Here is a 17,546-nt window from a genome sequence, read left to right on the forward strand (position 1 = left end):
CTGGTATTTTAGGGAAAGAAAACCGTAGCCTAATATACTGGTGCCTGTCTTTGACACCTACCTTTCTTACTGCATGAATATAGGCCTAGATTCACTAGCCTTCCCGATCCTGTTCGAGCTGTGGATGATCCGTGGCAGGCCGACTGATCCACAATGTGTCATCATGCAAATGGGGGCGATTGGAGGCATGCCCCCCACCGACCGTACGGATCGCTGGAGAGTGATCCTGACACATTCAGACCATCTTATTTGCCTGTAGCTGGTCTGCGCATGCTCTCTGCGCAAGGAAGAGCTGGAAACTTTTTTTTTCTACAGAGCTGGAAACATTTTATGAGCCCATGGTTTTAACCCGCGGGTTTAAAGTGGGGCTGCACTGCAGCGTGTTCTGGAACTTAACAGAACATGCCTTAGTGCAGTTCTGCTTTAAACCTGCGGGTTAAAACCACAGAGTCGGGGAGGCAAGAGCAGGAGAGTCAGGGCAGAGAGCAGTGTTTTTGCACAAGCAACTGATCCTCAGCAGTCGCTTGTTTTAGGATCAGCCAGCCCAGTCGGTGTGCCTGAATTGGTTTAGTGAATTGAGGCCCTTCCTACTTTGCATGTCGTTTCCCCTCATTTGCATGATCGGATCGGGTGTGGATACACTCGGGAGGAAGGCTAGTGAATCGGGTCGGGGTTGCAAAGTGGTCAGGACATGATCGGTGGGCCTAGTGAATCTAGCCCATAGTTTCTGCATTTGTCTTCCCATGTCCTATCGCCATACTAATACAGTTTTCCTGCTCTTAATATGTGAAGTGGTTTGATCTGTAACCATAATAAGGTCTTTTGATGTATAAGGCTTTTCTAGGAACTAGCAATGAAAGAAGCATAGGCAAGTATAATTTATGAAAAAGGAAGTCTTATTTTTAAAATACAAGCTGTTTCCAAAATTATCCCTTTTCTATTCAGTTGATTGGTGTTTGGTTTTTAAGTAATCTCATCTAAAATCTGCAACAGTCCCATTTAAGTTATAGCTGAGGTATATTAAAATTAATCTGAGATGTGCAAATAGAGGGGCAGGTGGATTGTAAAATCTACTGAGATGATTTAGGATTTTAAACAATATGGCTTTCTTTTATCAAACTGCGATAGAGGTTTTTTTATCGTGTGTCACTTTGGTAAAAGCTCCAACACTCATAGGGATTCTATCGCAGTGGCCTGCGATAGAAAACCCTAATGCAGCTTGATAAAAGGAGGCTAATATGCAGGGAGGAATTTTTTGTTATTGGTTTGGAATTTGTGTTCTATATGTTTATTTTGATTTGGTGTATTTTTCCTTTAATCTGTCTTGTTAATGATAGATAATCCCCTGTTTAAAAAAAGGAAATTCATTTTTATTGTGCTATTTTTTTCTTTCATCGCTTTATAACCTCTTGCCTGACAGCTACATTGAGTATCTCAGTTGTTTCCTGCAGATTTATTTCACAGCCTCTCACAATTCTGTCTGATAACCTCATGTGCCCTTGGTTGGAATGAATGCAGTCCTGGGAACAATGCTTGTGTATATGTTCCATGCAGATACATAACATATTTGACAGTTGCTCCGCCTAACCAATTAAAATAGCATTTTGTGTGAATACATATGCTAGCTTTATTCGAGAAGCTTTTTCTCCTTATTTGTTAACTAAAAATAGTTCTGGGTGACCAAGAATAAAGGCAAATTCATAGTGATGCTGTTTAGAAGGGCTTAACCCTTCTTGTTAGAAATAGAAAAAAAATAGTGTAATTATGGAGCATAATTGCATCTTGAAATGACCTTTTACAAATAGCAAAACATTGCCTTACACTATCACTCATATACTTTTCTCCAAACTAATCACTGTCCAAATCTGTAAGCTTTGCCGAATAAGTAGGTATTTACCTGTGACATCTGATCTTGACCAATATGTCAGTGCATTGTATAATTGGGAGATGTTTAGAATACTGCCTGTGGTGCTTTTGTTGATAGACTGCAATTGATGTCTGTCAATCAGCTTGTCAAACTTGATGAGGGGAAAAGAGACTTTAAATTTTCTAAATTAAAACAAGCAAAACAAGCATTCCTATGCTAATTCAGACTATTTTGCAAGGTTTTTCTCCTGCTTTGTGTCTATTGCAAAATTCCATAGTGAACTGAATCTTAAAACCATAAAACAAAATAAATGAATTTTCATTTAATAACAGAAAAGTGGATGTAATAAAGAGAAAATGAAAAAAAGCCATATACCTAGCTATACATTTAAAGCACCTAGTAGGACCTTTTAAGAGTTTGTTGAAACATAATATAGTTTTCAAAGGTCATGCTAGGATACTAACCTGTAAATTGAGAAACCTCTTTGGCTCTAAAGAACCAGAAAAACTTGATGGACCAGAATCGATTAAAGGGCCAGAACAAATAAAAGAATAAAGCCTTTGCACATTTGGTATACATAATACAGTACTTTGCATTTATAAGAATGATTGAAGAAAAACATTTTAAAGCTGCAATTAAAAAAGAAAACCTAGCTAAGTAAAAATAATGTGTTCATCCAAAATATTTATAATTTAGTATCAGGTAATCTTAATTTTTTTGTTATCTTGTAGATCAGTGCAGTTATACTGGCAGTCGGAAAGAGAAGGTTCCTCAGCATTGATAAAGCCTAGAATGGATTAGTGTAGTTTTTCATTATTTCTCTGAGGACAAGCTGGCATTATATTCTCACATGTGGGTGATGTCATTCATGGAACCCAGCATGGACAGTCAAAAAGTGTAGTGTCACTTTTAAAACTTTAAGACTGCCCAGTGCCCATACTGTGCATGTGCTGGTGGTGCCTTCCCACCTGACATTGGCTCACGGAACCATCAGTTTTCCACTGAGCTGAGAAGCTGTGATTTAGAATCACTCTAAGTACCTCAAACTTCTTGTATCTTTATGCTTCCTGTTTTTTTTTTTCTTCATTTCATTCATATTTTTATATTTCTTTTCTTTCTCCTCAATTCAGTTTAACATTTTTTTAAAAATTTTTCTTGACTTTGTTTTTCAGGCCTTCGGGCTCTTTTCAGCCTGTTTTCAGGCCAAAAGCATTGATGTTTTTTTGGTATTCCATCTACTCCACCTCCCCAGACCATAGAGCCCTTTGACCTTGTGTCAGCAGTTTTTTCATCAATGTCCAAGGCTCATAGCAGCTTCAAGCAGTTTACTCAATGCCACTGGACCATTTCAGATACAGATCCGCATAATTGGTGTGTCCAATCCCTAGGTCCTGATCATCAAGATATTTTCTGCATACTCTGTTCTCGTTTGCAGAAGAGGTCACTTTCAGTCAGGAAGTTGCAATTCGAGAAACTTTTCAGTTCAACTTTAGGTACATCGATTATGGCTGGAGACTCTGCCAGCAACACTCAACCCCGAGTTACTCCAGCACTGTCACCGGCACCGATGGCATTGACAGTCCATTCTACCTCATCATCGTTGGTGCTATTATCATCAGGGGAACCTTGTAAGAAAGCTAAGAAGCATAAAGATGTGTCCCCCTTCAAGCATACATTGGCATTGTCTCGAGTATCATCACATTCGACACACTCTAACCATTGATGCACCAATGCCATATTGCCATTTCTACAGTTTATGTCTCCTTTGAGGAGTGTATCAACATCAATGTCCCAAACACCTCAACACCCAAAACAGCCAGCATCTAATGTACTCTTTCCAATATTGGTACTGGCACCAATTCTGCAAGAATAGCTTTGAGCACTGTTGCAGATGGAACTGGCTGTGATGCTGCAGTCGCACCCTATGCAAATTCCTGCATCAACACACTCAGTCTCAGCCCAGTCCGAGCACCACCCTCAAACTCAATTGAGGCATCATTCTCGGACACCACGATGTTGAGCATCCAAGTTGAGGAGGCATGCATCCTCTTCTAGAGAACAGAGTTCATCATTACATTCTTGATGCTCCTCTTGAAGCTCACCTTGACTCTCTCCTCAACGGTCTACATCTGCAAGGGCTGATATTGAGGAGTATGACTCAAACCTGTCGCCACACTCTTCCAGCAACTATCCTGATTTGTCTGCAGATAAGTCTTATGGAATTCCTTCTGATCCATCTCCTCCACCTCCTCATCCAAGGTCACCTCCAGAAAGTCTGTCATTTACAAATTTTATCAGATAGATGGGAGAGATGCTTCCAATTATTTTGGAATCTGAGGCAGAGACTAAAGAAGAACTCATGGAAGCTCTGGACTATAAAAAGTGGCCTACGGACTGCATAAAGGTTTCACTCCATAATCATATGAAGGAAGCCTTATTTGAAAACTGGGATTCTCTACTCTCTATTCCAGTGTCTCCACACAAGTTGGACACTCTTTACAAAATCCAATCTTGTACAGACTTTGAAAGACCACAGTTTCAACACTACTGCTTGGTTGTAAAGTCTGCTTTAGAGCAAACAAACAGTACCCCCTTAAATACCTCCCTCGCTGGATGGCTGTCGGCTGCCTCCTCCAATACTGGATATAAGGGGGTGAGTGGGAAGAAGAAAAGAAGAGACACACAGGCTTGGATGCAAGAGAAAGGAGAGATTAGGATAGAGCTGAGAGGGGGACTAGGTAGCAGATGAAAGACAGAGAGAAAACTACAGATAAACAGTGGTTTTTGCTTGATTTTAGGATTTTTATGATTTTGGTGTATTTTCTTTAAAATTATCTTTTATATTAATTGTGATTAATCACGATTGATTGCTAACACACAACACAATGTATGCATACACACATTTAAGTATGTCATCTTTTGTAAACTGTACTGAATTATAGTTTTCGCAAATGAGTTTTCATGTCTTTAGATAAGTCGCTCCATTTAAGCAAGCCGCACCCAATACACAGGTTTATAAAACCCATGCAAAAAAAACGGAAATACGGTACTCCCTGCTCCCTTTTTGTTTTTTTAGAAATGCAAACTTTAAACACTTCATCTTATTTTCCTTATTTCTTTCTTTTGATGTGGAGTTCTTTAAATGGATTTAATAAAATTTGATTTTTAAAAATATGTTTTTCTTAATTCTTTTATTTAAGTATATCATAATTGCTTGCTTTGATATATTTGGATTGCAAAGTTTCAAGGTTTCTTAACATTTGATAAGATTAAGGAATAGTTGTATTAATTATTATGCAGTTCAAAGCACAAGGCTACTAAAAATATTAATTAGCTAAAACCACTCAATTATTAGTGACCTGAGACTGCAGAGCCTCATGGGCATTTGAGTAAAAACACTGACATGGCTCACTGGTTCTCCTGTTTTATTTCCTATGCAGGTCCATTTTATAAAACCAGCTCAGAGCAAACAAGCTTTCATGGACTGCTTTCTACAAATTTCCTTTCATAATTATAATGTTTCTGCTAATTCTAGTTTTTTTCATGTCAACTATCAATATTTGTAACAAAGTAAATTGCCATTTATTTTTCTAGACATGATTTCTTAGAAGCACGTAAGCGGTTAATGTTATATACAGAAAATCTGTAGTATGATAATGAAAGCTCTTATATTTTTTAATTTCTGTACATTGCCAGTAAAATGTTAACAATTTGGGACCCTTTTACTAAAGTACTGTACATTAGCTTTTGCAGTTTAATGCAGAAAAGTAAGGTGCAGTAGCTGTATTTTTTACTGTATTATTGTATTTCGCTGATTGTCCAGCTCTTTTTAGTGTAAACCACCTAGAACTTTTGGTTATGGCGGTATAAAAGAATAAAGTTATTATTATTATTAGGAGTGTGCCTGGTATCTTTTTTGCAGGTTCTGTATTAACATTTCTATTAATGAGTGGTACTCAATTGCAATTAGTGCAGAACCACTTAGCACTTTTTATTTAGGAGGCACTAACTACCGGATTCTAAAACATTGTGTACCCAAATGTATTGATTTATTTAATTCATTTTGTTTTCCCGTTTTCCCCAAAGAGCTCAGAACAGATTACAAGTTAAACATACATAAAATACAGTTTACAGGTTACGACTTGCAATAATTACAGTACAAGTTTCCGTCTAGTGCACAAATTTGGGCGAGTAAGGCCTAGATTCATTAATCCTCCAATCTGTGTGCAATCCGTTTCTGTTTGCATGCAGGCCGACGAATTCACTAAAGGCCTGCATGCAAATGGGGACGAACATTAATACGTCTCCTACCCGCGGCCAGGATCACTAGAGAGCAATCCCCGCTCATGCGCACACCCTGATCTCTCTTGCCTGCTCGCCAGACTCTCCTGCCCTCTGCCGCCATTCCTTCAGTGCAAGCCAGTTGAGTTCCTAAATTAGGCGCCAATTAATTAAGTACCAATAATAGCCCATAAGTGGCATTAATTGATACTAATTGGCACAACTTTGTAGTTATACAAGTAACTTTATTTAGGCACTATTCTATAAACTTTGGCCTAGATTCACTAAACCTCCAAACCGTGTGTGATCCGTTTCCATTTGCATGCCGGACGACGAATTCACTAAAGGCCTGCATGCAAATGGGGCCGATTGTTAACACGCCCTCTACCGACGACCAGGATCACTAGAAAGCAATCGCCGCTCATGTACACCCTGACAGTAGTGACAGGAGAAGCAGCCTCCTGTCACTGCTGTCAGGGCTCAGCCCTGATATCTCCTGCCTGCCCTGCTCTGCCCCGATCTCTGTTCCCTGCTTGCCGGACTCTCCTACTCTCTGCCACCATTCTCTGCAGTGTAAGCCCATGGTTTTAAAGCAGGCCTGCTCTGCGGGGAATGGCGTCAGAGAGCAGGAGAGATCGGGGCAGGGCAGGCAGGAGAGCCTACACTAGCCCCACCCACCGGCCTAACACACTGGCCCTGCCCGACACCGCCCCCCCCCCAGGCCCCAATCTCTCCTGCCTGCCCTGCTCTGCCCCGATCTCTCTTGCCTGCACGCCGGACTCTCCTCCTCTCTGTCACCGTTCCCCGCAGTGCAAGCTGCGGGCCTGCACTGCGGGGAATGGCAGCAGAGAACAAGAGAGTTGGGGCAAGCAGGCAGGAGAGATTGGGGCAGAGCAGGGCAGGCAGGAGAGCGTGCAGTAGCCCGGCACCCAGGCCCGGCTCAACACCCTCCTGAATCAACCCCGATCAGCCCCACCACCTCGCCCCCGACCAGCCCACCCCAGGTCAGGCCCGGCCCACCTGCCCCACGTCCCTTTTAAATTGTTGGGATCAGGAGGGGTGCCCGGTCCCTCCTGCTCCTAGGCTTCAATCTTCGGGAACAGGAGGAAGCGTGGTCCTCCTGCTCCTGCACCCCTGCTGACTGCTGCACAATAGCAGCCTTAGGCCACGTTGCAGCGCATCATCTGATGCACGGGGAGGGGCCTGAGGCCTTGATTGGCTGAGGCGCCTTGGGTTCCTCTCCCCTTGGGCGATGCTCACCCCAAAGTGCCATGGTTCGAAGGGGGGTGGGTAATCACCATTGCGGCAGGAGAGATGAACCATCTCTCCTGCAGCGAACGTTGCAGTAGAGGGTAGGCAGGGGCCGCTGAACTGCAGCGATCAGCTCAGCGGCCCCTTTTCGGCACTTATACCTGTTTTGACTTGGTCTAAGTCAAAACGTATAAGTGCCGACTAGGCAACCTGCCTAAAGTTTTGGTTATACCTGCTGCACGCCTAGGTCTAGGTCAGCCCACCTCCCGCTCACCGCCTGCCCTTTCCCCTCCCCTAAAAACGCCTCTTTTCACTCTATGCATTTAGAGGCAGGGGAAGGGCCTAAGCTGGTTTTAGATACGTCTAAAACCAGCTTTGATTATGGGTACTTGGACGATCAGACTTTTTGATCGTCCAAGTACCCATTTAGGCCACTTTTTAGACGTTTGGTTTTTTTTTTATTATGAGCCCCACAGTATCCAAACCAGATTAGAATAATTTAAATAGTAAAAGACTGTATTATACCTTCAAGCAAAATAGCCGCCACACATTGCAGTTAATGAAAAACTATAGCTAAAAGCCACATGCTTTTATAGTGACTGACTTGCACACAGTTGGAGTGACAGTTGACATAACTCCAGAGAGAAACAAATTCCTAAGGAGCTTGTCATCCCAAATTTATAGACTTAAATTCCTGCTAAAATTTTGAATCAAAAGCATTTTTTTGGAGTATTCTGTTTATCATATAAACTATTGTGGAAGATCATAACTTTATTACTTGCAATCACAGTACAAAAAGAATACAAAGAATAGCTCCCCTCATACACGGATTGCATTACAGTCCCTAGTGGTCTAATGGTATAGGCTGGGTAGAAGCCACCAATCTCAACAGCCATTTTGAGAGCAGAGCTGGTTAGGCCAGGAGTAACTGAAGCTCATTCACACCCTAACTAGAGCCCTAAACCACTATTTGTTTAATTTTCTATACCATTCTCCCAGGGGGCTATAAAGGGTTTACATGAATTTATTCAGATACTCAAGCATTTTTCCCTGTCTGTCCTTGCAGACTCACAATCTTATCCATTGTACCTGGGGCGGGATGGGGGGGGGATTAAGTGACTTGCCCAGGGTCACAAGGAGTAGTGTGGGTTTGAACCCACAACTTCAGGGTGCTGAGGCTGTAGTTTTAAGTACTGTGCCACACTCTCCCCTAGAGATTGTAAGATAGGCTTAAGCGAGCCTACAAGTGGGTGGAGGCATTTGGAGGCATCCAGAAGGAGAGGCAATTCTTGTTCAGGAGGAATGGAGACAAAACATAAATTTTTGGCTTCCACCAAAAACACTTGGCCATTCTGTGCCAGAACCAAAAACATGGCCAGAAATTAAAATAACCTCTCAACTGAAATCAAAATCAGGTATAAAAATGTTGGGGTTGGTTTCTTTGCTGTAACTGAAAATGAAATTTGGTCAACTTCTGTTTACACCTGCCTTTGACAGGGTATGCATGTGTCAATTTACAGAATAAAGTGTTAAGGGCAGTTTTGTGTGCAGTTGCTATTGTAGAATTGGCGCTTAGCGCTCATACTTTTCACACCTAGTTTTTGGTACACTTTCTTGAATCTTCCCTAAGTGAGCCTGTGCTAACAGCAGAAGTGAGAACGTGCAATATGTGTTAGTACTACCTGTAAAAATGCCTTCCATGCCCCACAGCCCTCTTAACACCAAATGCCTTTAACATTATTCAGTGCACGGTAACTGTCAGAATAATGCAAATCCCGTTACTGCACCCAAAAACGCATGTTAAGTGTCTAAGGCATTTTAGTAAAAGGACCCTTTTATTATTGGTATTTATATATGCATTCTTTCTGAAACCAATCAAGGCAGCTCATGTAGTTACATTAAATTCAGTGTCTTGAAATTTTAGTTATATGTATGTTTTAAAATGTTCTAAATCTACTATAAGATTATTAATATTTCTTTATCCTAATTCTTCTATTTTGTTTATTTTTAAGGCTTATGATGGTTTTGCCAAGATAGGAATATCACGATTGCTGGAACCTTCTGATATGGTTTTGTTAGCAATTCCTGACAAATTGACAGTAATGACTTATCTTTACCAAATTAGGGCACATTTCAGTGGCCAGGAATTAAATGTGGTTCAAATTGAAGAAAATAGCAGTAAAAGCACATATAAAGTGGGGAACTTTGAGACGGATACAAATAGTTCCATTGATCAGGATAAGTTCTATGCAGAGCTTAATGATTTGAACCGAGAGCCAGAAGTGCAACAAGCTAATAATAGCTTGGCAGATGTTGTTTCTCAGGATGATTCTTTATTTGCAAATGACAGAGGTGTAGGAAAGTCCGAAAGTGAACATCAGACTCTTGATGATCGTCTGAGCCCAAGCACAGCTTCATCTTCTCACAGGATTAAAAGTGAGACTAACTCACTAAAGTTCCAGCAGAGTTCTTGTAGGAGTTCAGGATCTGAAGATGCTGGGAGGAGCAACATCACAGACACAACTCAAGCTTTGCCATTGTTAGGGAAAAAGAAACTGTTGAAAGCAGACACTTTAGATTTAAGTGACTTGTCACATGTCAGTGATGAAAGAAAGAGTGCATCTCCAACAGTTCTACCTGAGGACACCAACAGTCGGTGGCACAAAAGTATAAATGGTACTATTACTCACTCAGAGGAAGAAGAATGGAGGCATTTACAAGCCATAGAGAATAGATTTACAGATTCTGGTTCTGCTGTCAAAAAGCCCAGTATGTCTCCAACTTACAAACTTGGGCATTCTTACAATAAGGATACAGATCTTGCAATAAAAAAACAAACTTCTCTACAGCAGACAAACACAGATGTTGGCTCTGACAGTAAATCTCCATTAAATCACACAGATCAACCTGCAAAAACTTCACAGGTAAGATCATTGAGTATTTGATGAAATTCAGATACTACTGAATCTAGGTTATGTTGTCCATCTGATCAGATCATAATATTGTATAATATATCAGCTGACTGAATCTGTAGGGTGCTCTGATATTCTGAAAATTTAGCAGATGGATGCTTATGCCTAAAGGGCCTGATTCTATAAACCGCGCCTAACTTTTAGGCACTGGTACACATGATTGTCATTCAGCTGCTAGACATCCTTTATAGAATCACGCCTAGGAATCCCTATGCATCACTAGGTGTCATGGAGGTAGGCACCAGTATATTAGGGCAGATTTTTCCTGGTCGAATTTATTGGTATCTATCTTGGATACCTAACAACGCCTAAGTTTACCACTCCTATTCTCCACCCCTAATCATGCCTATTTTCCAGGTAGGCATCATTAGACATTGAAGGATGCCTTCAGAGCTCCAGTTTAAAAACCCTACAAAAAGTAATGACATTTAAGCCCTAAATGGAAAACTTGTCATAGTAACAGAAATAGAAACTTAAATTCAAGATATTGGAGATGTATATTTCACAAAGCGGACATATTAAAATCAATAAATTCAAAAAATACTTTTATACCATTTTTTGTTGCTCTTTTCTGGTTATTTTCCTAAAATCTTTTTTCAGGGTCTTCTGTCCTTTTAGACTAAAAAGCACCAAGGGCCATCAAGTAAAGGATCATTAGTAGTCCTTTATTGATGAACACATAGAAACCTGATGGCAGATAAAAGCCAAATGCCCATACAGTCTGCCCATCTGCAGCATCCACTATCTCCTCCTCTCCCTAAGAGAACCTATATGCCTGTCCCATGCTTTCTTGAATTCCGACACAGTCTTTGTATCCATCACCTCTAACGGGAGACGATTCCACAACTACCATCCTTTTTGTTAAAAAAAAGTATTTCCTTATATTACTCCTGAACCTATCACCTCTTAACTTTCTCCTATACTCTCTCATTCTGGAGATTCCTTTCAAATAAAAGAGACTCATCTCATGCGCATTTATTACACGTAGGTATTTCAATGTCTCTATCATATCTCCCATCTCCAGCCTTTCCTCCAAAGTATACAAATTGAGATCTTTAAGTCTGTCTCCATACATCTTATGACGAAGACCACCAATCATTTTAGTAGCCTTCCTCTGGACCAACTCAATCTTGTTTATATCATTTTGAAGATGCGGTTTCAAGAATTGTTCACAATATTCTAAATGAGGTCTCACCAGAGTCTTATACAGCAGCATCAATACCTCCTTTTTCCTAGTGACCATACCTCTTCCTATGCACCCTACCATCCTTCTGGCTTTCGCCGTCAGCTTTTCAACCTATATGGCCACCTTAAGATCATCATATACTATCTCACACAAACCCCACTCCTCTTTTGTGCACAAAAGTTCTTTACCCCCTAAACTGTAGAAATCCGTCAGATTTTTGCAGCCCATATGCATGACCTTGTATTTCTTAGCATTAAATCTTAGCTGCCAAATTTCAGACCCTCTATTGCAGATTTTGGTATCATCCACAAAAAGGCAAATACAGCCTGACACCTCTTCATCAATATCACTTACAAAAATGTTAAAAAGAACCAAACCTTGAAGCACACCACTGATAACATCCTTTTCCTCAGAGTGATCTCCATTGACCACTACCCTCTGTTACCTTCCACTCAATCAGTTCCTAACCCAGTCTGCCACTTTACTACTACTACTACTACTTTTTATTATTTCTATAGTGCTGAAAGGAATAAGCAGCGCTGTACATTTTAACATGCATTTGGACAATCCTTTGGGGCCATATCAAGGGCACTCAGTTTATTTATTGGACGCCTGTACAGAACACTATCAAAGGCTTTATTAGAATCTAAATACACCACGTCTAGCACACTACCTCTGTCCAATTCTCTGTTTCCCCAGGGGTGTTACAAACACTTAGTTGACTGATGCACAACTTTCCACCATGGCCTCTATTCAATTTGGCTTTTGTAAGAGCAGCTTTAAACAATAATTCACACAGCAGCAACTATCTTCATTACTGTGCCCAGCGGTTTAAGCTAGATCCATGGCTTCTACCAGCCCTTCTTCATAGAAAAGCATGTCACTCACCTCCATAAACTCCTGTGAAGCCGTCAGCCCTAAATCGGGTAATTCCTCAGCTTCACCCACATCTAACATCTCCACATCTGGAGTTAGGAGGCAAAACCTTAGGTGCTGCTCTGTTCCTCCTGAGCAATGACAAGGGTGCTGCTTCCGGTTGCTAGTTCCTCTGCTGCTCTCCTGGCTGCTGGCCTCCTTACTGCTCTCACAGTCATGTTTAAATAGGAGAGAGTCCTGCCTACACCTGTGAGGAATAGGCATGGGCATGTACTCTCTCTGCAGTCCCTTTGGCGGGACTGCAGAGTGCAGTCAGGAAAAAAAACTGCTTTTTTTTCTGAACAGGGACAAAATGGCTTCCCTGCCTGTTTGTGTATATAAGAACATAAACATAAGAACATAAGAAACGCCTTCACCGGATCAGACCTAGGTCCATCTAGTCCAGCGATCCGCACATGCGGAGGCCCAGTTAGGTGCTCCCTGTTGGAGACCCGGATCTCCCATATCCCTCGATATGATTTGCTAGAAGGTGTGCATCCAACTTGCGCTTGAAACCCTGAACACTAGTCTCTGCCACAAGCTCCTCTGGGAGAGCATTCCAAGCGCTCACCACTCGCTGTGTGAAGCAGAACTTCCTGATATTTGTCCTGAACCTGCTGCCACACAGTTTCAGGCTATGACCTGTTGTCAGTGTCACATATTTTCCCTTTGTGCTGTGTTGGGCTTGCTTGCCAATGATACAGGCTATAGGAACTGGACCTTTTTATTAAGATCTTTAAAATTTTTAATACTGTAAACCGGCCAGATACTTGTGATGGTCGGTATATCAAACTAAGAATAAACTTGCTCATCGGAGAAACTATTCTGATGGGCTCTAAACCCCTTTGATCCTGGCTTGCCCTGATAATTCCCCTGTGGCAAGTCGGGGATGTTGCTAGAATTGCCACAATTTGTCCACATTAAATTTCATCTGCCGCTTGGACACCCAGTCTTCCAATTTCATTTGGTCTCCCTGCAATTTTTCACAATCTGCATGTGTTCTAACAACTGAACAGTTTAGGGCTCCTTTTACAAAGGTGCGCTAGCGTTTTTAACGCACGCACCGGATTAGTGTGCGCTAGCCGAAAATCTACCGCCTGCTGAAAAGCACGGCGATTTAGCACGCGCTATTCCGCATGTTAAGGCTCTAGCGCAGCTTTGTAAAAGGATCCCTTAGTGTCATCTGCAAATTTAATCACCTCACTCATCGTCACAATTTCCAGATCATTTGTAAATAAGTTAAATAGCTCCAGTTCCAGGAGAGATCCCTGCGGCACTCCACTATTTACCATCCTCCACTGAGAAAAATGGCCATTTAAACCAACCCTCTGCATTCTGTCTGAGAACCAATTCCTAATCCACATTTGAACATTGCCTCCTATCCCATGACTCTTTAATTTTCTCAGGAGCCTCTCATGAAGAACTTTGTTAAAAGGTTTATGAAAATCTAGATACACTACCATCAACCAGTTCTCCTTTATCCACATGTTTATTCACACCTTCAAAGAAGTCAAGCAAATTGGTGAGGCAAGACCTCCTTTGGCTGAACCCATGCTGATTCTAACCTATCAAATCATGCTTGTCTACGTGTTCCACAATTTTATTTTTTATAATTGTTTCCATTAGTTGATGTACTCTGTATTTCCTCTAAATATCTGCATATTGTAACTTGCTGAATGTCCAGCTCTCTTGAATGTAAACTACCTAGAAGTTGCAAGATTGTGGCGGTATAGAAAAATAAAGTTATTATTATTATTAGTTTGCCCACTATTGAAGTCAGGCTTACTGGTCTCTAATATCCCAGATCTCCCCTGGAACTCTTTTTAAAACTCAGTGTAACATTGGCCAGTTTCTTGTATATTTTTTAATGTGTGTTTTTGTATTTCTCATTGCACTTTGATTATGATCACCTTTGAAAGTTATGGCTTCATTGTACAATTCATGTACACTTTTGTGGTATTTCTGACATCAGATAATGTGATTTCTGATTATAGGGAGGGATAGGGACACAGGGAGGGGCAGTTGCTGAACATCAGAGGTGGGACAGTGGAATAGGGACAAGGACACAGAGGATAGAACCTGAAGTAAGGATGCAGAGTGGGAATAAAGGCCAGGATTCACTAACCTGCCAGATCAGGCCCGATCCTGGCAGGTCCGATCAATTCAGAAACCAAAAATATGCAGATGGGGGCAATCGGAGAAACGCTCCCATCTGCCTGCATGGATCGTGCATGCACAATCTGCGGGCATGCGCAAACCATAGGAGCAGCAATCTTTTTTTTTTTTTAACTTTTTTGTACTTTGGGCGGCAGGACTTTGGGGAGACTGAATCAAACGCTGCCACATCCACTGACCCCCCAACCCGCATGGCTCCCAGAAAGCTGGTCCCATTCTTGCCAGCTGCCGCCCTCACTAATAATAAAAAGATAAATGGAGCCCATGGATTTAACCTGCTTAGAGCCCGCTGGTTAAAACCACGGGCTTGTACTTCGGGGAAAGGTGGGAGAGGCCAGGCAGGCAGGAAATCATGGCAGTTCGGGGCAGGCAGCAGTTTGGGCAGGCAGGAGAAGAGCTTCGGAAAGACGAGCAGCAGGAGATAAGAAGCAGGGCTGAGCAGGGCAGCATTCGAGGTAAGCAGGCAGGAGAGATTGCAGGGCTTCCAGACAGAAAGATGTTTTCGACTGGCCCCCAGCAGTCGCTTTTTCAGATGATCAGCCAGCCCAATCGGATCAGAAATTTGGTGTAGTGAATCGGGTCACTGTCCAATTTGCATGCATGGATTCGAAGCGGATTGCAGGAGAGTTAAGTGAATCAGGCTGGATAGAAATTTGATAGTAAAGGGGTCGCAAACCGATCGGTACACGATCGGTTTGCTTTGTGAATCTAACCCAAAGAGAGAAGAAATGTCAAAAGGACAGAAGACAACACAGTGGAGTGGGTCAAAGCACACAACTTAGGCAGACACAAAGAAGCACTAAGCACCTGTGCTTTTTATGTATTGTCTTAGCACGGTGACTATGAATGTTGTGTTATTTTGATTAGACCCCTGACACAGCCCTTGGTGCTTTTTTGTGTCTGCTTGTGTTGTATGCTTTGACCCACTTCACTGCTATGCTGTCTTCTGTTCTTTTGACATTTCTTCTCTACTTATTCCCACTCTGCATTCTTATTTTAGGTTCTATCCTCTGTGTCCTTGTCTCTACTCCCCCGCCCCCTGATGTTCAGCACCTGCCCCTCCCTGTGTCTCTATCCCTCCCTATATCCAGCATCTCTTCTGTCTCAGTGTTCTTGTTCCTATAATCCATCCATACCCAGCATTTTTTCTATATCCCTTTCTTTCCGCTTATCTAGCTTGTCGCCTTTCTTTTCCCCTCCTTCAACTCCACACCCCCAACCCAAGCCCAGTAGATCTCCCTCTCTCTCTCTTCTGCCCTCCCCAAAGTCTGGCATCACTCTCTCTCTCCCTTGGTCCAGCATAGTTTTAAAGATTACCGACGGGGGTGTGTGTGGGGGGGAACCCCCACTTTACTGCATACTGTTCGCGCTGCCGTTGGGGGGTGTGGGGGGTGCAACCCCCACATTATAGAGAAAACGGAACTTATTCCGAAAAAAATCAGAAAAAGTTCTGTTTTCTCTATAATGGAGGGTTCCAACCCCCAACACCCCCCCCCCAACAGCAGCGCGAACACTATGCAGTAAAGTGGAGGGGTTCCCCACTCACACCCCGCTTCGGAGCTCTTTAAAAATAAGTTTTCCTGCGGCGTGCTGGTGTCTTGCGCTGAATTGTCTGCCCTCCATTGTCGGCGTGCTGGTGTCTCGCGTGCAACTGACTATGAACCCTCATAAGTGTCTTGCTCTACCCCACTAACAGAGGGATAGTAAGCCATTTCCATAACTGTGCTGTTTACCTGGTCAGCTCTTCTGATCAGGGACCGTGTTTTATTTCTGCTCTTCCCTGAGACGAAGCTAGGGCTGGCAATGGGTTTGTCACACCATAAATCATACACAAAAACAGAAGACGAAAATCCACCACAAAATACACACAGTACACAATGTGAAAACAAAATGTCAGCAAAGTAAATTCATATTTGAGATCTTGTTTTTCCAAGGGATTTGGAGATTATATCAGGATCTCTTTTTTTAAATATTATATCACTTCTTTGGACAGATAATTTGAAATTTACTATTACTATCCCAGCCTTGTTGTTTGCACTTCAGATGTTTCCTCTGATGGTAGGGTGGGGAGAAGACCAGTTAATGTTTAAAGAGAAGTGGCTTCCAAGATTACAAGATTTGGGAGTTTGATTAAGTTCTGTTTCTTATAGCCTGCCATATCAACCAGAATTCTTATGCTGATTACAGACAAATATCCCTCAGTCTGAGAAATCACAGTCATATAAATATCACAGTTATTAAAATATTCAATATATGAATTAATCCAGTGTATGGCCATGTTGATTAAACATGCTATTTTAAATAAGATTCTTTTTTTTCCCTGGAAGCCAGTGAAGATCCTGCAACAATGGAGTAATTCTCTTAAACCTACTTGAACAAAAAATTAACCTTGCAGCTATATTTTGTAATAGCTGCAATCTGTTATACAGATATTCAGTAATAAAGAGAATTACAATAATCTAAGCAAAGCAATAATAATGTTCAATAATAAAGATAATTACAATAATCTAAGCAAGGCAATAAAATGGCCCGAGCAACAGTACAAAAACTACCTAAACTAACTAAACTAAACTAAACCTTAGGTTTGTATACCGCATCCTCTCCACAATCTTAGAGCTTGGCACGGTTTACAAGAGTTGGGAGAGAAAAGAACTCCAATGAAGGTTAAAGAATAAAGTGAGAAGAATATTTGGAGGGCTTAGTATGCCAGAGAAGGAGTAAGTATTACATTTTAGAGAATAGCCAGGTTTTCAGATGTTTGCGGAAGAGTTGGAGAGAGCTGGAGACAATGTAGATCTTATTGCTCTAAGTTATCTCAGATGATTCTATTGTTGGTTATAATCTTCCGAATAATTCATTGGAATGCCTACTTGATCAAATTGTCTGTTCAAAAGTATAG

The 17,546-nt window shown here is 41.6% G+C and overlaps 1 protein-coding gene across 8 annotated transcripts in view; it reads left to right on the plus strand.

Moving 5' to 3' along the window:
• The window catches only part of EHBP1 (EH domain binding protein 1), a 617,593-nt gene that overhangs the window by 275,798 nt on the left and 324,249 nt on the right, over nt 1-17,546 (plus strand). For 7 of the 8 annotated variants that reach the window (XM_033936740.1, XM_033936741.1, XM_033936747.1 and 4 more), the window contains one exon: nt 9,412-10,323. The exons of the other annotated variant lie outside the window; for it this stretch is intronic. In XM_033936740.1, the coding sequence (XP_033792631.1) occupies nt 9,412-10,323 (912 nt within the window). The remainder of the gene's footprint in view (nt 1-9,411; nt 10,324-17,546) is intronic. 8 annotated transcript variants of the gene reach the window in all.

This window comes from Geotrypetes seraphini, chromosome 3, assembly GCF_902459505.1.
Source record: "Geotrypetes seraphini chromosome 3, aGeoSer1.1, whole genome shotgun sequence".
Taxonomy (NCBI): domain Eukaryota; kingdom Metazoa; phylum Chordata; class Amphibia; order Gymnophiona; family Dermophiidae; genus Geotrypetes; species Geotrypetes seraphini.